The sequence below is a fragment of the Varroa jacobsoni genome, unplaced genomic scaffold, assembly GCF_002532875.2.
Source record: "Varroa jacobsoni isolate VJ856 unplaced genomic scaffold, vjacob_1.0 scaffold_1252, whole genome shotgun sequence".
In the NCBI taxonomy this organism is placed as follows: domain Eukaryota; kingdom Metazoa; phylum Arthropoda; class Arachnida; order Mesostigmata; family Varroidae; genus Varroa; species Varroa jacobsoni.
Genome location: NW_019214154.1, coordinates 68,745 through 85,965, shown reverse-complemented (window position 1 = coordinate 85,965; position 17,221 = coordinate 68,745). Strand labels below are relative to the sequence as shown.

Sequence of the window (17,221 nt, the reverse complement as noted above, 5' to 3'; positions counted from 1 at the left end):
TGTATATTGTTACAAGCGAATACGGTGGGCTATAAAGTTGAATGGCTTCTAAATCAGTAGGGCTGGGGTTATGCTTTTTTAACATATGATACTCTTCATTATTTAGTATACTTGCACCAGCGCTCTGACCGCTTCTGAACAGCCGTATACCTATCGTTCGTGTACCCGTGTATATTTTCCCTATCTGTGGCCTTTCAAATTCAATCGATAGTATATGTTTATTCACCGGTTGCCCCTTTCAGGGCATGAAAGACCCCGTTATTATGACTTAGACGTTAGGTATTCCTTCGCTCAATCAGTGAATTAATTGCGGCATGGCTGTTCGGTTTGGCGTTGTCATCAACTAACGTGCCAACGGCCCGTGAGTCTTTTCAGGAACTCGAAATAGCGGGCTACGTCCATTATATATTTTTGGCGAGTATCGCATAATAGCAAATGTCCATTGCAAGTACTACCATAATCTTGCGTTTCGAATCTGCTCAACACTACCATCGATTTCTATTTCTTTCTAAAACGAAGCAATTTCGTCGTCTGATACCTTTCCGCCTGGTGGTAGAGGTAAAACGATGGCTCGTCTATGGCGGATTCCCTGTTGATTGAAGTTACGCAAACTTCACACGCACTATCAATTGGCCTGAAATCAATTTACTCCTTCAGTTTTCTTACTCAGCTTGCATATATCCTCTGTTTGGTTCGTAGAACTTAACCGACGAAGCCTTTAGACTGAAAGTTTTGCTTCCGTAAAGAGCCTCTTCGATTGCGATAGTGCGTTCGTGCTCTTTGGATCTCGACATTTGGGCGCCTCCTCGCTTGATTTCAACGTTCTAGTCTCTGTTCCGGAAACGTTTGCACGTGTTGTGCCTTCCCTTAAGGCGTCCTTGCCCAATGTCTTCACCGCTCCGCGATGAGTTTATATAATCTTTACGTTACTTTCTCTAACCACTGTTATTAAATGTTCAAAATAGGAATAAAACATCTGCTATACAATCCTTCTCTTTTTAGCTCTGACCATGCTAAAAAATATGATTCACTGCGAGTAGTAGACATGAGCAATCCATAATTCGCTGGCTGGGTCGCCGCCGCTCTGTGGATAACAAGAAACCGACTAGGAAGTTAGCTCGTTGACTCGCTTGATTCGCGACTCGTTCAGGTGCTCTTTTCGCCGATCTTACAATCTGGCAGGCTCGATATATTCTTTACCGGCAGACCTGGCGAACTCTCAGAGCGCTCTCTGTTTATATATTTGAACTATTTTTTTTCTATCGTTGCCGTCATTATCTGTGACAATCATTGCTTCTCTAGCTACGAACTGTCGCAAAACTGCCGCCTGTAGCAAAACACCGCATCGCTCATTTGGGTGCCGCCATTATCATACTACTACAACACGTATGCAACAAGCAAGCCAGCGGGGGCAGGCAGAAACCACCGAAGAAGAGCAGTGAGATAGTCGAACTGGCAAACGCCGTTCATACAACTATTCCCTCGAACTGCCAATCGGTTAACGCTTTCCAGCATGTCGCCTCGCCGATAATAATCAACCGTAATAAAAACACACTCATGCAATACGAACCAGATTGTACTGTATTCCTTATATAGCACTTTATGCTGATTTTATAACAATTTCGGCAGCATCTTTAGTCAGAATCGTTGCATGGTAAGTGCCTGTTCATCTTTGTGTCTCCTTCTTTTCGCACTGTTTCAGAGATAGTCGCTTTCTTATTATTTGTAATGTAGATGTACCCGTTTGATTGTTCGCGGGCAGCACCATCTTCTCGAAAAGCTTTTCGTAACGTAATAATAATTATTTATTATTGCATGGCAAGAAATAGTCAAGCTTTCCGTTATGCAATAAACAGTGCGTATGGATTTGTTCGAATCGGTCTATTTCCTCCGTCTGTTCGCAATGTCTTGCCACATTTGTATCCCGTTGAAGCAGCGTGAGCGTCAGTATGCATGATGCTGCAGACTTTCAAATTGGGTTTAAGGGGCACCTATGTATTGTACATGTGTTATAGAGTTAGTTTGTGCCGTAAGTTAAAACTGCCGATAGACGGCTTTTGCAGTCGTACAATAATCTATGTACTAGATTTGCGTGTAGGACATTCGCAACGCATTACGAACAATAGCAGCTATTTCCATTGTTATCTCTTCTATAATCCTGCTCAGTCGGACGTCATTACCTGCGGCAGTGCTTCATTCGTTATTCCTGACGTCTGATGGGAGTGAAGATCTTCAAGGTTACAATAGAAGTCTGCTACCGCTGTCTAAAAGATAGCCTGTACAAGCGCTTATTGCTATGCTTTGTTTTTGAACACTATTAAAAAAGTGCAGTGGAACAATAATTTCCGAAAAAAAAGCATTAGCGTAATGCTTTTTTTTCGGAAATTATTCTATTATTAATACTACATTTATAGTATATAAATGTAATATTCTTAACACGGTTGTAATATTGGCTGTAAAACTAATATTTTAGATTAACCATCCATCATGGACCGCATTTAATTTAGTACAAGCCTATCTATAATAACTTCTGATACAAGTTTGTTTGATTTCTCTGTTTCAGATGGCACAACATCCATGAGTAGGAGTTTGTCGAAACGAAGGGTGGCAATAATGCTGTGGCTTGAGATCCGAGTCCTGTTCTCGTGGAAGTTATCGTCGTGCGTGTTGTGTCCTCTTTCTTCTTTATCATTATCGGCGTATGCGACAGCCATCCGCAAATTTGCCTCAACTCCTGTCGAAAGCGCAGTTGCCGCTGTCGTCACCGCTGCTGCTTAGCGTTGTTCAATGGAGTGTGCGCAATGGAAGTGCGCTCGGGGCGGTGTATTGTCTCGAAGGCTGCTCGCCCTTTTCCCGTTCGCGCTCGGCTTGTGATGCGTTTCACGTTCGTTGGTGAACTCTACGCCCGCGGCTGCATCGGCTGCAGCAGGTGTTGTCGTCGCAGCAACGCCAACAGGTACAACTACCTGGACGCTGTACCTGGTGCTTGGTGTCCCTGGGATGGCAGTACAGTTGCCGGCTGCTTCCTGGAACCAGCTATGGCAACTGGCTATGGCGGTTCTAGGGGCGCTAGCGTTTTTTGGCTCCTCAACGAGTCCGGGCAGCTGGGCAGACGCTGCGTCGAGGCCGAACACGTGCAATCGCGACAGAAAGCTACTAACCGATCCTTACGGCCGAATTACGGACGGGCCTGGGAAATACCACAACAATAGTCACTGCGAATGGCTTATTAAAGGTGACTAATTGATCATAACGCAAAATATATACACACCAATTGGCAGTACATATTCTCCTCTCCAAAATGGTCATCATTCTGTATAAGAATCCAGGTGTATTAAAAATGGCTTCTCCAGCCATTTGGTAAATTTTCTAAATATAAAGCTTATTGAGATGTATCTGGTGTGTCTCATAAAGATCTATCAGATTTTTCAGAAGCTGCATGAAAACTGGCAGTAACTTGGGCTATTAATTTAGTACGAATAATAAGTTTCTAATTTTCGAGAAGATTTGCCCAGTGCAAAGAGATCAGATAATAAATAATCTTTATTTAAATTGCGAAAGTAGTGCGCTGTTTTAGCAATTATACGCTTCTTATTTTGTTCTAGAGAAAACTGACCTTTGCCTGGTGTGAAGGATACTGAATGAACACATGCTTGCGACGATTAATAGCCTGCTAAGGTTTTATTATATTTGGCCGAACCACATAGATACAGTATGTATCATGCTTGAATACCTAAACAATCGTTTTGAAACAAATTTCAGGTCAATCTAGGAATTTTACCTCACGATAGCCGTAATTCACCATGCATAGAAATTCCTTTTTATTTTAGTAGAATTGGTTCTCTTTTGTCTAATAATTTTACTTTAAACATCAGTGACGGCTTATTCATGTTATTGTTTTTTTGCGATCTTTCTTGCAGCTCCACCTAGTAACCCAAGTCTGTACATTACATTAACTATAACTTCCTTACATACTGAGTGTGCTTTCGATCATCTATTTATCTACGATGGAGACTCGTATTCAGCTCCACTATTGGCCTCTCTGTCTGGCCGCAACGATCATCCACCGCATTTCACGGCGAGCTCAGGCGCAATGCTTATCCTCTTCTATTCGGATACCAATTACGTACTCGAAGGCTTTTCCGCTAACTATTCAATGGATGAATGCCCTAAAAACTGTACAAATCGAGGCGGCTGCGTCGCCGGCCAGTGTCTATGTAACACCGGCTTCGCCGGCGACGCCTGTCAGTTTGAGAATTGTCCGAAAAATTGCAGCTCGACAATCGATCACCCGCAGGGAAAATGCAGCGGACCAGATGGCTGTGTGTGCCTGCCAGGTTTCTCAGGCCAGAGTTGCAGTTTGCCGTCGGCCAGTGATCCACAACTTGTCGGTTGGCATTTGTTAGCTACTGGTCGGGATGGCCGTGGCGATCTGTTCCACCCTCGATCGGGCCATGCCGCCGCTTACCTACCTTTCACCGATCAGCTTTACACGTTTGGCGGGCGCAACTTCAGTCACGTCTTCGACGAACTGCTCGTATACGACTTTACGGCATCCAGATGGACCCGGGCGGGTCTCGAAAGCAAAATCATACCTGCCGCACGGTGGGGTCATGCTATGGCGCATCACGCCGACACAATCGTGATGTTTGGAGGAGAATTAGTTACCGGAGATTTAAGCAACGAATTTTGGGTGTACAATGTGCAAAAGCAGGAGTGGACTCTTGAAGAAGCTGACCCATCTGGAGTGGATGCACCTCGCGTGGCATTCCATTCCTTGACGATGATCGAACAAAAGACGTTTGTTGTTTTCGGGGGCCGTATTGAGGGTGGTCGTTTTTCAAATCGAATCTACAAAATGAACTTACTTGGATGGAAGCCAAAGTGGGAACTAGTTAAACCATCGGCGGGTAGTCCAATTCGAGTTGTAGGTCACACGGCGACATTCCATGCAGAGTCAAAAAGCATTCTTGTATACGGTGGAGTAGTCGCCGATATGGCTCGGTTTTCCAAACTCAGTTCGCATCTGTACGCGTTCAATATGGAGAAACGACATTGGACACAACTACACTTTACATCGGGAAGTAGCGCGACAACACATGCATCATCTGGTAGACCTCATCATCATAAGCCGCAAGATTATCCTCTCGAAAGGGCATTCCACACGGCAACTATTGCTGGAAACTATCTCGTTGTTTTCGGAGGGTGTGTATCATTACATATTTGTGCTTTATTAGAAATACTCAATATTTATAATTTCGTATTAATAGAGTTAGGTAATTTCGTTGCTCTTATTGTTTGCACAATACCGGTATTGTGAAAGCATAACCTAGCGGCATAACTACAAAGCGCTCTCCTGTCTGACGATATGGTTATACTTTTTTTAAGCAGTAATTCAACAATTCCCATTCTGTCTTGACGTTATTATCCTAAATTAATTTCAGATATATGCATCGCCACAACGTTGAGGAAAAGTGTTATGACGATGAGGTATACCTGTACCACCTCAAGTGCTATAAATGGGTTAGCTACGACGTTCTCACATCGAACGGAAACGGACTCCCTAAAGAACGCCGACGACCGCACAATTCTGGCGTGTATTCACATGCCATGGCCCTGCGTCGAGGCAGCACCCTTCTCATTTTGGGCGGCTACAGCGGCTATATGCGAGGCGATCTTCGAGCTCTCCAATTGCCTGAGACGATCACTCATGTGACGTCCGAAACCGCGCCGGTTCTCTGTGGCCATCACAATTTTTCTGAGGCGGCGTGTAAGGAAAACCCCGCGTGCGGATGGTGTACAAATTTGTCAATGTGTATGGATCGCAATAAGAAGGCGGATTGCGGGGCCCAGTTCTCTATGGGCTTATGTCCATCACTCTGTCCGGCTCTGCAGGATTGCCAGAGCTGTATGGCTTGGGGGGAAGGACAGGAAATTACGAATCACGTAATGGTTGACGTCGGTGGGTTTATGCCGCGATCGTGCGGCTGGTGCGTCTCTAGCTCTCAGTGCCATTCTCTCAATGACCCGCCGCTGCTATGCCGCACATCTGAGAATAAGTCGGAAGGCGCAAGCGAAGGGTATTGGGGCAACCACGGCTATGTCGTCACCAATTTGCCAGAATGCCGTAGTCATAACTATAAACCGGGTCTGACGTACGTACAGTACAATCCACCGATCAATGACTCGTTGCCCGATGAGGTCAACATGATGAATAGCTCAGCAGCGCGGATCAACGTAAGCGGGGCCGTCAAAGGCAGCGGCGGTGGAGGCAAAAGTGGCGGTAACAGGAGTCCGGGTAAGGCTGTCATTCTGGGCTATCTTCATCCCACCGGGGTGGCGCTCGAGCCAGCTAGTAGTCCTAAGATTTACTTACGAAGCGGATTTAACGCGGAACTCTCACTGAGTTCGGACGATAAAGAAGCGAACCTAGAGTTAGTTGTTCGGCACACCGGTCACAACGTAAATTTGACGGAGGCCGTGCGGCCTTCGGGTAGCAAACTTATACCAATAACGGGCAAGGGCGCACGCTACCTGCTTAATGTTACCTACGAGCTCACGTGTGAAGTACGCCAGTCACGAGCCAACGCCTGTGAGCATTTCAGCGAGATCAAGTGGTGCCCCCAGCCCAAGCCATGCCAACAGCTATCGCTTATTCCTATAAAGTATCTCGAACCGTATAAAAACGGCACGGATTGCCGGCGGCGTGCTAGCTGTTATGCGTGTCTAATCGATTCAGCATGCGGCTGGTGCTCGTCGAAGCATGTGTGCGTAGCGAGATCCGGTGACGAAGAGGAGTGTCCCGCTGTCAAGGATGGGGAACTGCTCGTTCTTGAGACGCCTATGTGCAAAGCCTGCAACTACAATATCTACTGCGAGACGTGCCTTGACGATGAGAACTGCGAGTGGCTGCCCGAGGACGTAGCGTGTGTGCGTCGAGGAGTAAACCCTCTTGCGCTCAAAGACCGCTCGGCGTGCCCGGTGCCGTGCCACGAACGTAGAGGCTGCCAGTCCTGCCTAGGGGACCCAGGCCGCTGCGCGTGGTGTCAGCAAACGCAGCAATGCTTTCTGTTCTCAACCTATATCACTTCATTCATGTACGGAGGCTGTCGGGAGTGGGTTGACGAAGATCTGCCGCCAGTCGTCCGGAAGGGTAACACCCGCAGCGGACCTATTCAGTGTCCGGACTGCGGTCGACATGCTGATTGCAAGAGCTGCTTGAGCCAGTTAGGCTGCGGTTGGTGTGGGAATATCGATAATCCCAATATAGGAATGTGCTCGGCTGGCGACTTCTCTGGGCCGTATAATTCGACATGTACAGATATTGTCGCCGAAGCCAATGAGGTGGTTGATGAGGGCGGGCCCGCAGCTTGGTCCTATGACAAGTGTCCAAACGTAGACGAGTGCCGTTTAGGATTGGCAAGTTGTCATTACAACGCTACGTGTCGGGATACAAATGATTCTTATATATGTGTCTGTAACAAAGGCTACAAGGGAGACGGTAAAACAGAGTGTGTTAAAACATGCGCCGAAGACTGCAATCATGGTTTATGTTCCGAAGCACCGGACTATAAATGCCTCTGCAAAATTGGTTGGACCGGAGAATTCTGTGAAGATGATTGCGGCTGCAATTTCCACTCGAAGTGTAGTCAGGGTCTAAACAAATGCGATGAATGTCGGCATCACACATCGGGACCACGGTGCGATCGCTGTGTGAAGGGAGCCTTTGGCAAGGCCACAAGACCTGAGGGATGTACCCCCTGTGAGTGCAACGGTCATGGCGATCCCGATAAGAACTTTTGCGATCCGATTTCCGGTGACTGCCATTGCATACATAACACGGAAGGTCGGCTATGCGAACGATGCACGCTTGGCTACTATGGCGACCCGAGGAAGAACGGCACTTGCTACAAGGACTGCACCGATCATAAGCCTTTCCTTACAGAGCAATTTGGCGCACTAGGCTCTCGCAAGGGATCAGCACTATTGCCTCAGCACTGCCTATGGATCGTGCAAGGTCAGCAACATAGCACTATACAGCTAACGATCGGAGCGACTCTACACATCAAGTGTCCAGCAAATCACGTTTACGTTTATGAGGGCCTCTTTAGTACCAACTCTCCGGGGCAATTGCTTGGTTCATTCTGTGGTACCCAACTCAATAAGCCGATCGTAATTGCTTCTAAAACTAACCAACTGTCAGTATACTATCGCCGCTCAAAAATGGGCGAAGGCTTTAACGCAACATATCGTCAAATGTGGTGTCCTGAAGGTTGCTTAGGCAAGAACAGAGTGTGTCAAGATGGCTTGTGCATCTGCCGCCCAGGTTTTAGCGGACCTACGTGCGAGGTACAACTCTGCCCGAAAGGGTGTTCAGCGAACTCACTCCTGTCACGGAAACATCTTGAACCGTCAGGAGGGTGCGATGGCGTAAGTGTCTAGATGTTACCTTATATTAGCCTTCACCGTTTACTAGGTTCGACAGGTAGTCAGGGCACTGTTGTACAAACATCTATTTTCGATTTTTGTTTAATTATAGTTGTAACAGATTATAATTACAAAAGAGCGACGTTCCTAATCAGGATAACCAGGTTTTTTTTTGTGTATTGATGATAATATTTGTGGTTTTTCACATCGTGTACTTGACTTTGTATTTCTTCTTCCCTTAGGCATATTCGCTTTGTCGATGTAGTGGAAATCTGGGTGGCGATGCCTGCGACGTAAGTCTCGACACCAATGCAAGCGTCGTATGGACGTTACTCTACGACGTTGAACGTGTATTTTCGGCTGATACGCTCCCGTCGTTACAAGTGGCTGACTTCGCTACGGACAGTCCGCCTGACGTGCAGTTTGGTCACTCCCTACTTCTTAGTGAGCCAGATCGTCATCTATGGTTGTTCGGAGGCGTTTCACAAATGGACCAGGATAGCAATCGATTGTACATTTACGATCGCCATTTCAGTCGATGGAAGAAGGTTAACGTATCGCATGACGAGAGCAAAATGCCATCACCACGAAGACATCATTGCGCTACTATGGTCGGCATGGATATGTACGTTTATGGTGGAATGAATCGCCAGTTCTCTGCAATGGGTGACTTCTGGAAATTCGCCACAGAACTCCGCACGTGGACAACTATCTCGGTATGTTAACTTTGTTCCTAGAATCATTAAGTGAGCCTATGCAAAGATGCTTAAGTGCATAATACTCATGTTTTATATGTCTGTAAAGTGTCACGGCATATATATAAGGTTGGAGGAATCGATTTTCAAAATGAACATAAAACAAATTGAAATGAACCTTTCGTGCATTATCCAAATGCTTATATAGGGTGAGAGGGAGCGCTGCAATATATATATATACGAGTAGTTCTGTTTAAGACTTTCTATAAAAATGTGGTTCTATCGGGAATGCTGTTCCTGTTACACGAGATGCTTTATGATAAGATCTTAAGATAACTGTTACTCTCTATGTTCATTCTACGGCGTTCAAATTTTTTGGTAATAAAACAGTACGAATAATATGGAACATTCCTATTGGCTTTGCAGACAAGCCCCGATGTACCTCCGCTCGTTGGATGCACTTTGACTAATGTTCAAAATAAGCGTTTGTTAATGGTTGGGGGCTACTCTCCGGAGAATGGATTTCAAGATAAGACGCTGGTCTATACGATTCAAGATACAACGTTCAAGGTATTTAATACAACAGGCGCTTCGCCCGAAGGTATCTATGGGCATTCGGCAGAATATCACGCTCCAACAGACAGCATTTATATTTTTGGTGGAATTCTCTATGAAGCAGGTAAGAAGTTCATACATATTCATTTCCTTAGTTTGAATAGATTTTGCAAGAAATCCGCCGCGTGCGCTAAGTAGAATATAGTAGCGGATTCCTGTTTCACATAGCTGCACTTAGCCTTAGTGAGTGCTTTCTAATCAAACCTTCCAAGAAGCTCACTTGTCCCTATACCTCTTTTTTTTTAGACGGTCCTGCCCCATCATCCACTTTATTTGCGCTCCATGTAGGCACGCGTATATGGACGAGGATTCCTGGAGATGAACGGGTAGCTCCACATTCGCATTTGTCGCCTCGATACTTTCATTCATCTGCCCTGGTTGGTGATCTTATGTTAATTGTCGGAGGACGAAACCTTTCTACTGAAGCCACAGTCGAAAGTTACGTTTATAATATCAATTGCAACTCGTGGATGCAGCTTGAAGGCTATTGTAAGTATAGCCTTATTATTGGAAACTAATTTGTCGCTACGGTGGCTGGCTCGCATAGATGATAAATTGATTTCATTTTGATAAATGAGTATACAATAAATGCACACAATAGGTGCACTAAATTAGACCAAACAATATTTTTTATTATTGCCCAAGTGCGTTCAATTGCTTATCCGAATTGTCGTACGTGCAACTCTGTTTTTTTATGAAACAGATGTTCGAGTGGACGGGACGCCACCAACAGCATTCAGCAGCGCAAGCGCTGTTAATCTGAACGGGGAAATCTATCTCTACGGAGGATCAACTAGTCAACCACAGGGTTTCTTGTATAAAGTAAGCAGAGAAATGATGAATAAAATCGTATGAACATATTAGCTGAAGGCCGAAAACATCCGAAAATCAAAACTGTGATTTTTTTCTTTAATCAAATATGATCTATTATAGTTTTATCTCATACACATATAGGATAACCTCGTGAACTAATACAGTTATGATATACTACAGATGTGTACTTGTCATACGAGTAGAAAGCAGTGCCCGTTATTTTTCAATTTCTGGAATTTGCTGGTCTAATGCGTTTAAAAGGGTAAAAATCCAAAACTCAAGTTACCCGTTTTTCTCGAGTATACAATCCATATTCTTTTTTAAGCAATCCAAGTCAGTCAAAGCTTTCGAAAATGTATACAAAAGGGTAGTATCGGACCTAGACCTGCAGCTATTTTCTAAGTATAAGTCTTTTCTTCCCAGCTAGTAGCTTATATTTTAAAATCACTCGCCGAAGTTGACGTCAATGCTTATACTCCTGGGCCTATATTTTGAGGTCTACAAAGAAAGATATGCTAATGAATTTTGACGTTTCGTCTGGTTATTGTTTTCCAGATCGCAATTCCTGCTGACGTTTGCAAGCTATATTACAATGCGCGAATAGCCTGTCTTGACCACCCCGGATGTTCCTATTGCTACATAATGAATGCTACCAATACATATCCTCCACAAAAGAATGACCAGTTTTGTTTCAAAACCGGCGAAACCAATATGTAGGTTTTATTTCTCTTAAATTTGTATTCTAAAAATGCAGCAGCATATAACGTACTTCACTCAAACGCTGATACTATCATTTCCGGGTTAAATTGTTCTACGTGTATCTGCACTAAGATGTGATACTATATAATTTTCGTAAATGTATTCCATTAACTATGTATAGTTCTTTCTGTCTATTCTCTTTATAGTTGTACGGAGACGCCTAACTCGAGTATACAGCCTGGTAGATGGTGCAGTATCAGTTGGTTGCAGAATCGAACCTGTCACCAATTCGAGAACTGCGTCGACTGTGTGGCACGTTGGCCAGGCGATAAGGCTGGCCTACAGTCGGCTGTCTGTCAGTGGTGCCCAGACTGCCAGCGCGGAAGATGCATCCCATTGGGTGATTCCTGCCCAATACAGACAGCACCTGACTGCCATAATCAGCACGAATTGTCTCTTGTTACCCTACCAGAACAATGTCCCCAGCGAAGCTGTGTTGCTTCTGAATGTGAGAAATGCCGCGACCTTGGTAAATGTATGTGGACGAGGCAGGTGTTGCGAAGCGGGGAACTTCGTCACGTCGTCAGTCAGACACCCACCTATGATTGGACCTGTGTACGGAGGACGATCAAAGATCAGGTAAACCATCCGGTTGAATCGAATCCACCCAGAGCTTGTCCGAGAAGATGCGGTTCGTACAACAACTGCACTACGTGTCTTGATAGTAGCGGAGGTGAAGGGGGTTGGCATCAGTGCGTGTGGGCATCTGCTTTAGGCCAGTGCATTTCGCCGAGCTATGCCCCTATCCGATGCGAAGGAGGCATGTGTGGTCCGTTACTTCAGGGAGCCTCGCACATCTGTTCACCACCTTGCCACTATCATTTACAATCGAAACTTTGCCTCGCTGATCCTCGTTGTGGCTGGTGTGCGCTACTGGGTGCTAACGGTCAAGGATTGTGTATGGAAGGAGGAAAGAAGGGCCCTACAGGAGGTAGTTGTCAAAATGGAACCGTATTCCTTCATGGTCATCCGCTACCTGGTGATGTACCTAAGTGGCTGCAAACGCATGGTAGCAACGTCGGCTGGTACTACTTCAAAAGACCTATGGAAAACGAGTGTAGCAATGGACATCACGACTGTGACTCAGAAAGGGAGCAGTGTGTTGATAAAGAGAATGGTTATGAATGTATTTGTCAGAAGGGGTATACGCTTGACAAAGAAAAGATGTGCACACCGGAATGCAGCCAAGGATGCTTTCACGGACAATGCGTGCGACCTAATGACTGTAAATGTAATTTCGGTTACGTCGGCGCTAACTGCAGTATTCCATGTGATTGCAACGGTCACTCAGATTGTGCGGGTTCGGACAAACTATCGGAATGTATCGAATGTCGCAACAACACACAAGGTCCTCAATGCAGTGAATGTATGAGTGGATTTGTGGGCGATCCATCGAATGGAGCCAAATGTGTCTCGTGTTTCAACTACTGTCACAGGTAATAATGCAAAATGTTTAGCAATATTTTCTAGCGTTCCTATTTTGGCACGATAAGAATTTTTTATAAGATAGGAAGAAGTTTTTACGAAGAATTGATTAAACTCTACTAAATATGCAATACCTGTAAATAGCTATTGGCCAAGCCAGAACTGTGACTATCATTTTTTTTTTTCGTAAATCTCCACGATTACACAGTTCATTTATTATGTTTAATGATGCCCGTACCATTTGCATTTGAAGGCATTCGATGTACTGCGTCGATGAGAAGGTCTACAACGCTTCAGCTGACTACGAGAGCATGATCAAAATCGGCCTGAACCATCCGGGCCCGCTCGAGACGGCTGTGTGCCTTAACTGCAGCAACAATACGACAGGCAACACCTGTGATACCTGTAGGGACGGCTATTTTGTCCGTGACGGCGATATCCGGAACGGCTGTCGACCCTGTGAGTGCCATGGCCATGGTGATACATGTGATAAGCTGACGGGCGAAAGTTGCCAATGCCGAAACAATACCGAGACGGATCGTAGCTGCAACCCAAATTCGCGCACAAAGCATTCATCATGCTGGAGCCTGCAGTGCGCAAAGTGCAAGGATAACTTTCAAGGCATCCCGATTAATGGTCACCAATGCTATCGGCACATGCGTCTCGAGCAGGACTATTGCCTCGACCCTGAAAACCAAGGAGAATGCAATTCTGAACCCTTTCCTTTGCCACAGGGCCGGACCATGTTTTTTGTAGTTCAGCCACGATATATGAATGTCAACATACGGATCGTGGTCGATGTAGCCATCGGCGAAGTTGACCTTTACCTCGCAGCAAAAGAAGATACTTTTGTCGTGACATACAATAAATCTACCGGAATACACGAGGTCGCCGTTGACCCTCGCTATGACGTGATTCGTGAGGAATCGTTTAGACCTTCGCCAATCGCAGCACCAGGAAATATGTCATTTGCCACCATGAAGTTCATCAAACCCGCGACAGCTCACCATCGGCGGGAAACGCCTCGGGCCAATTCGGTGCATCGGGACACTCCCGGCTTCGCCAAATATCCCAACGCGCAGCTCGAAGTCACCGGTGGGACCCGGCAGATACTCCGACTCGTGAAGCGAGAGGCTCGTGGATTGACTACCTATGTCGAGGTGGAAAGGGCGCACCATTTTCTCGTTGTTAGCAGCTTACGCAACCGACTCGTACTCACCATTCCACAGGTACGCACTAGAGTTCTCATTTTGATGTAATATTCAGCCATTGATATTGAATAATGAGTAATAATCGCTTAATACAAGTAATCTACCCGTGTGTCAGACATACACTACATTTTCTTACTTTTATCAACTTTTTACATTAAATTCGTCTAATAAATTCATTTCACATGTTTCGGCACCTTTACAGAACGTTTACGATCTACGGAGTACTCGACTCTATCTGGTGGTGAGCGGTGTGTCTGAAACCAGTGTCGGCAGTCTGTTCTTCCGACAGGATCAAACTCGAATTGACTTATTTGTTTTTTTTTCCGTGTTCTTCTCATGTTTTTTTCTATTTCTGTCAATGTGCGTCGTAATCTGGAAACTTAAACAGGGCATGGACCTGCGGCGCGCCAGACGCCTACAGGCCGCCGAGATGCAGCACATGGCTAATCGTCCATTCTCACACATATTTTCGACAATGTACCCGCTGGAAGACGGTGACGAATTGGGATTCGTTGAGCTGTCTCCGTTGTCGTCAAAATCAAAACGTAAAAGCAAGAGTCAGGTGCATTTGGTTCCAAATGCGCCAAAAGCTGCCCGAGCTTTCGAGAGCGGCAATTGTGCCCCTAGCATTAGTTTGCCGGGAGGCGTATATCGGCCCGTATCGGTTGAACCAACTGCTGATGGCCAAGCAGCTGTGACTACAATGCTTGTTCATCTGCCGGGCGGTACTGGAGCTCCGGTGCACCTCTGCATAGGAAGTGCTCTCACGTCGATCCGAGGAACATTGAGTTCGAGATGTTGACGATGATTGTAATGATTTACACAGTATGAAAATAATTCTAGTAATAATGTTGGTAGCAATATTAAAAATAAATTCAGGTACATTAGCTATAATGAAACGACAGCCAAAGGCCCTATCGGCGACTAACGATCAGGCGCCTAGGCAAGAAAAGAGTGCTAAATTTAACAAATAATTAGTGAGAAAATATTAGGGAAAAATTGGTGCTGGTCCAATTTATCAGTGATACAAGCGACAGTCAAAATGATGCCGATCTGGTAGCAAAAATGAAGCCAGCATTGTTTCACATCTGTAACCACTTCAGGAGAATGCGAATATCTGCCTGTAGCTGAAAGAGAGTGGTACCCACGAGAAAAAAGTCATACGCCGTTAATTAGTACCGTTACTATCAGAAATGCATGGTTGATGATCCCAGACGGACTAATTTATATATGTATGTAATTAATAGTTCATAGAAAGTGCAAAGCCTGTGTATAGTTAGCAGTAAATCGAAATGAATGGATCTAACAGCTTAGCAAAGATATGTGACACACAGATAAAGATGTCGCTACATTCTTATAAATAAGCCATATACAAAGAACACACTGCTACGATCCAAAACAGTCTTAAACCATATAACAATATCGAGAAGTGGACGACATTAGAGGTACGTTGCTGAAAAAATCTTGTACACTAAGAAAAAAAAAATGTTACCGGCAGACAAAGTGTGTTTCCACGATTACTCTGCTGGTGTATCGGTGAGAAATATTTGCAAGCATGTTGATGGAGCAGCGATGCTGAACGAAAAATACCAATGGACACCATACCAATAGCTGTATAGATAAAATAATTGTCAAAAAATAATGGAAGAGTACATAGATGCATCGGAATATAGCAACAGAAACAAACTACTAGGAGAAGATTGAGTTGCCTCGCTGTCTTGTTTGCTACTCAAGGAATAGTAGGATAATTCCTATTCTTGCCTGGAATAAGGTAGATTCATTTCTGGTCAGGTTAATTCCTGGAGCCAAGTCTGGGCGGCACATGAATACAAATTACATATACATGCGACAGTAAATATTGCATAATAATTTACAACTGTAGCTTTGGATCTCATTATAATGTTTGTTTATTTTTTTACGAAAGAAGCCCTCAAATGCATGCCAATGCTGTATCACGATTTTCTCCTATCAGCTCGGAATTTTTATTCCAGGCAATTTTATGGTTAGTTTTGTTCTTATTTATCTGCAAGAGGTAGCTCACAGCGAGTAGCTACGAGGGCCAACATGAACGCGGTCACAATTGGTAGCTCTAGCAGTAATAACAGTATTATTACTGTAGTGTGTGATTACAAAGTAGCCAACAAACAATTGTGATTTGTTCTATTTTGTAGCTTGCCATCATAATTGCCTAGTTGTGTTTATTAGTACGTGTAGTAGTGACGTATTATAGAAGCGAAATAATTAACAGCTCTGTTCCAGTAGAAAAACAGTAGCCGTAGATATGTGTATGTGTTTGTGCGGAATAGTATGTAAGCAACCACCATACGGTCACCATCGCAGCGGCAATAAACAACCATAATATGTATTTTAGAAATTCCCCTCATGAACGCAATACGCAACACCTATTCGGATAGACTGTTTCATTGACTGATTGACTCATAAAACTCTACAAAGAGTGCAGACTTCGACGACATGACGGTGGTCATTCACAAAGAAAGACACGAGAAACTGTATGAAATACGCACATATTTGTGCACAGGTTCGACGATAAAGATAACAGATCTACAGTTGGGATATGGCAGCTTTACGATTGCAAATGCGCTACTCGTCGATGAATAAATAGGTAACTGTAAATTAGTACGCTTCGGCCCCATTCGTAGACCTACTTTTGGCTAATCTCAGACACTCTAAAAAAAAAAGCTTAATTGCAAGATGAAACGAGAATATGTAAAAATGATATGGAATAACTTTAATTAATAGCATGTAGTGTCAAAACGTAAAATGAAAGAGACACAGGTTATAGATAGAGAGGCACTACGTCTTGCTTTTACAATGAGCTCATGCATACACATTCGCACACAACAACAATAACAAAGCGATGATTAGCAAGCAATTATAAAAAAGATATATTACATATATACATACATACATATGTGTGTGTGTCTCTTGCTTTTTGAATAGAGCAAGCTGCTATAGATCAAAACCATGGCCAGAAGTCCGCTCAGGAAGTGTATCTCCAGTGACCACAATATCGAAATGAACTAACAACCACAACTGCATCCACACAACAACTACAACAATACATTTCTGTAATAGTATTTCACATGGCTGTGCGTGGCATGCCCTCTCTGTATAAAATGTACATAGTATAAATAACGAGAAAGAAAAAAAAAATTAAATAATCAAATAAAGATATTTTAAAAATGATTAGTTACCATGATTTTACTATTTGTAATATAGTGAGAGCAGAGATTTAGAAACATCTGTCTAGTGTAG

General features: G+C 44.3%; 1 protein-coding gene across 1 annotated transcript; it reads left to right on the top strand.

Moving 5' to 3' along the window:
* Positions 1-2,563: 2,563 nt before the first annotated feature.
* Positions 2,564-17,152, top strand: Megf8 (multiple EGF like domains 8; the record flags this gene model as incomplete). Its single annotated transcript, XM_022846768.2, is given in 11 exon segments — positions 2,564-3,235; positions 3,921-5,205; positions 5,445-8,430; positions 8,670-9,143; positions 9,549-9,801; positions 9,984-10,226; positions 10,441-10,559; positions 11,106-11,263; positions 11,456-12,745; positions 12,988-13,963; positions 14,148-17,152. Coding segments are annotated over 11 exon segments (8,619 nt in total). The 3' UTR covers positions 14,748-17,152.
* Positions 17,153-17,221: the final 69 nt, after the last annotated feature.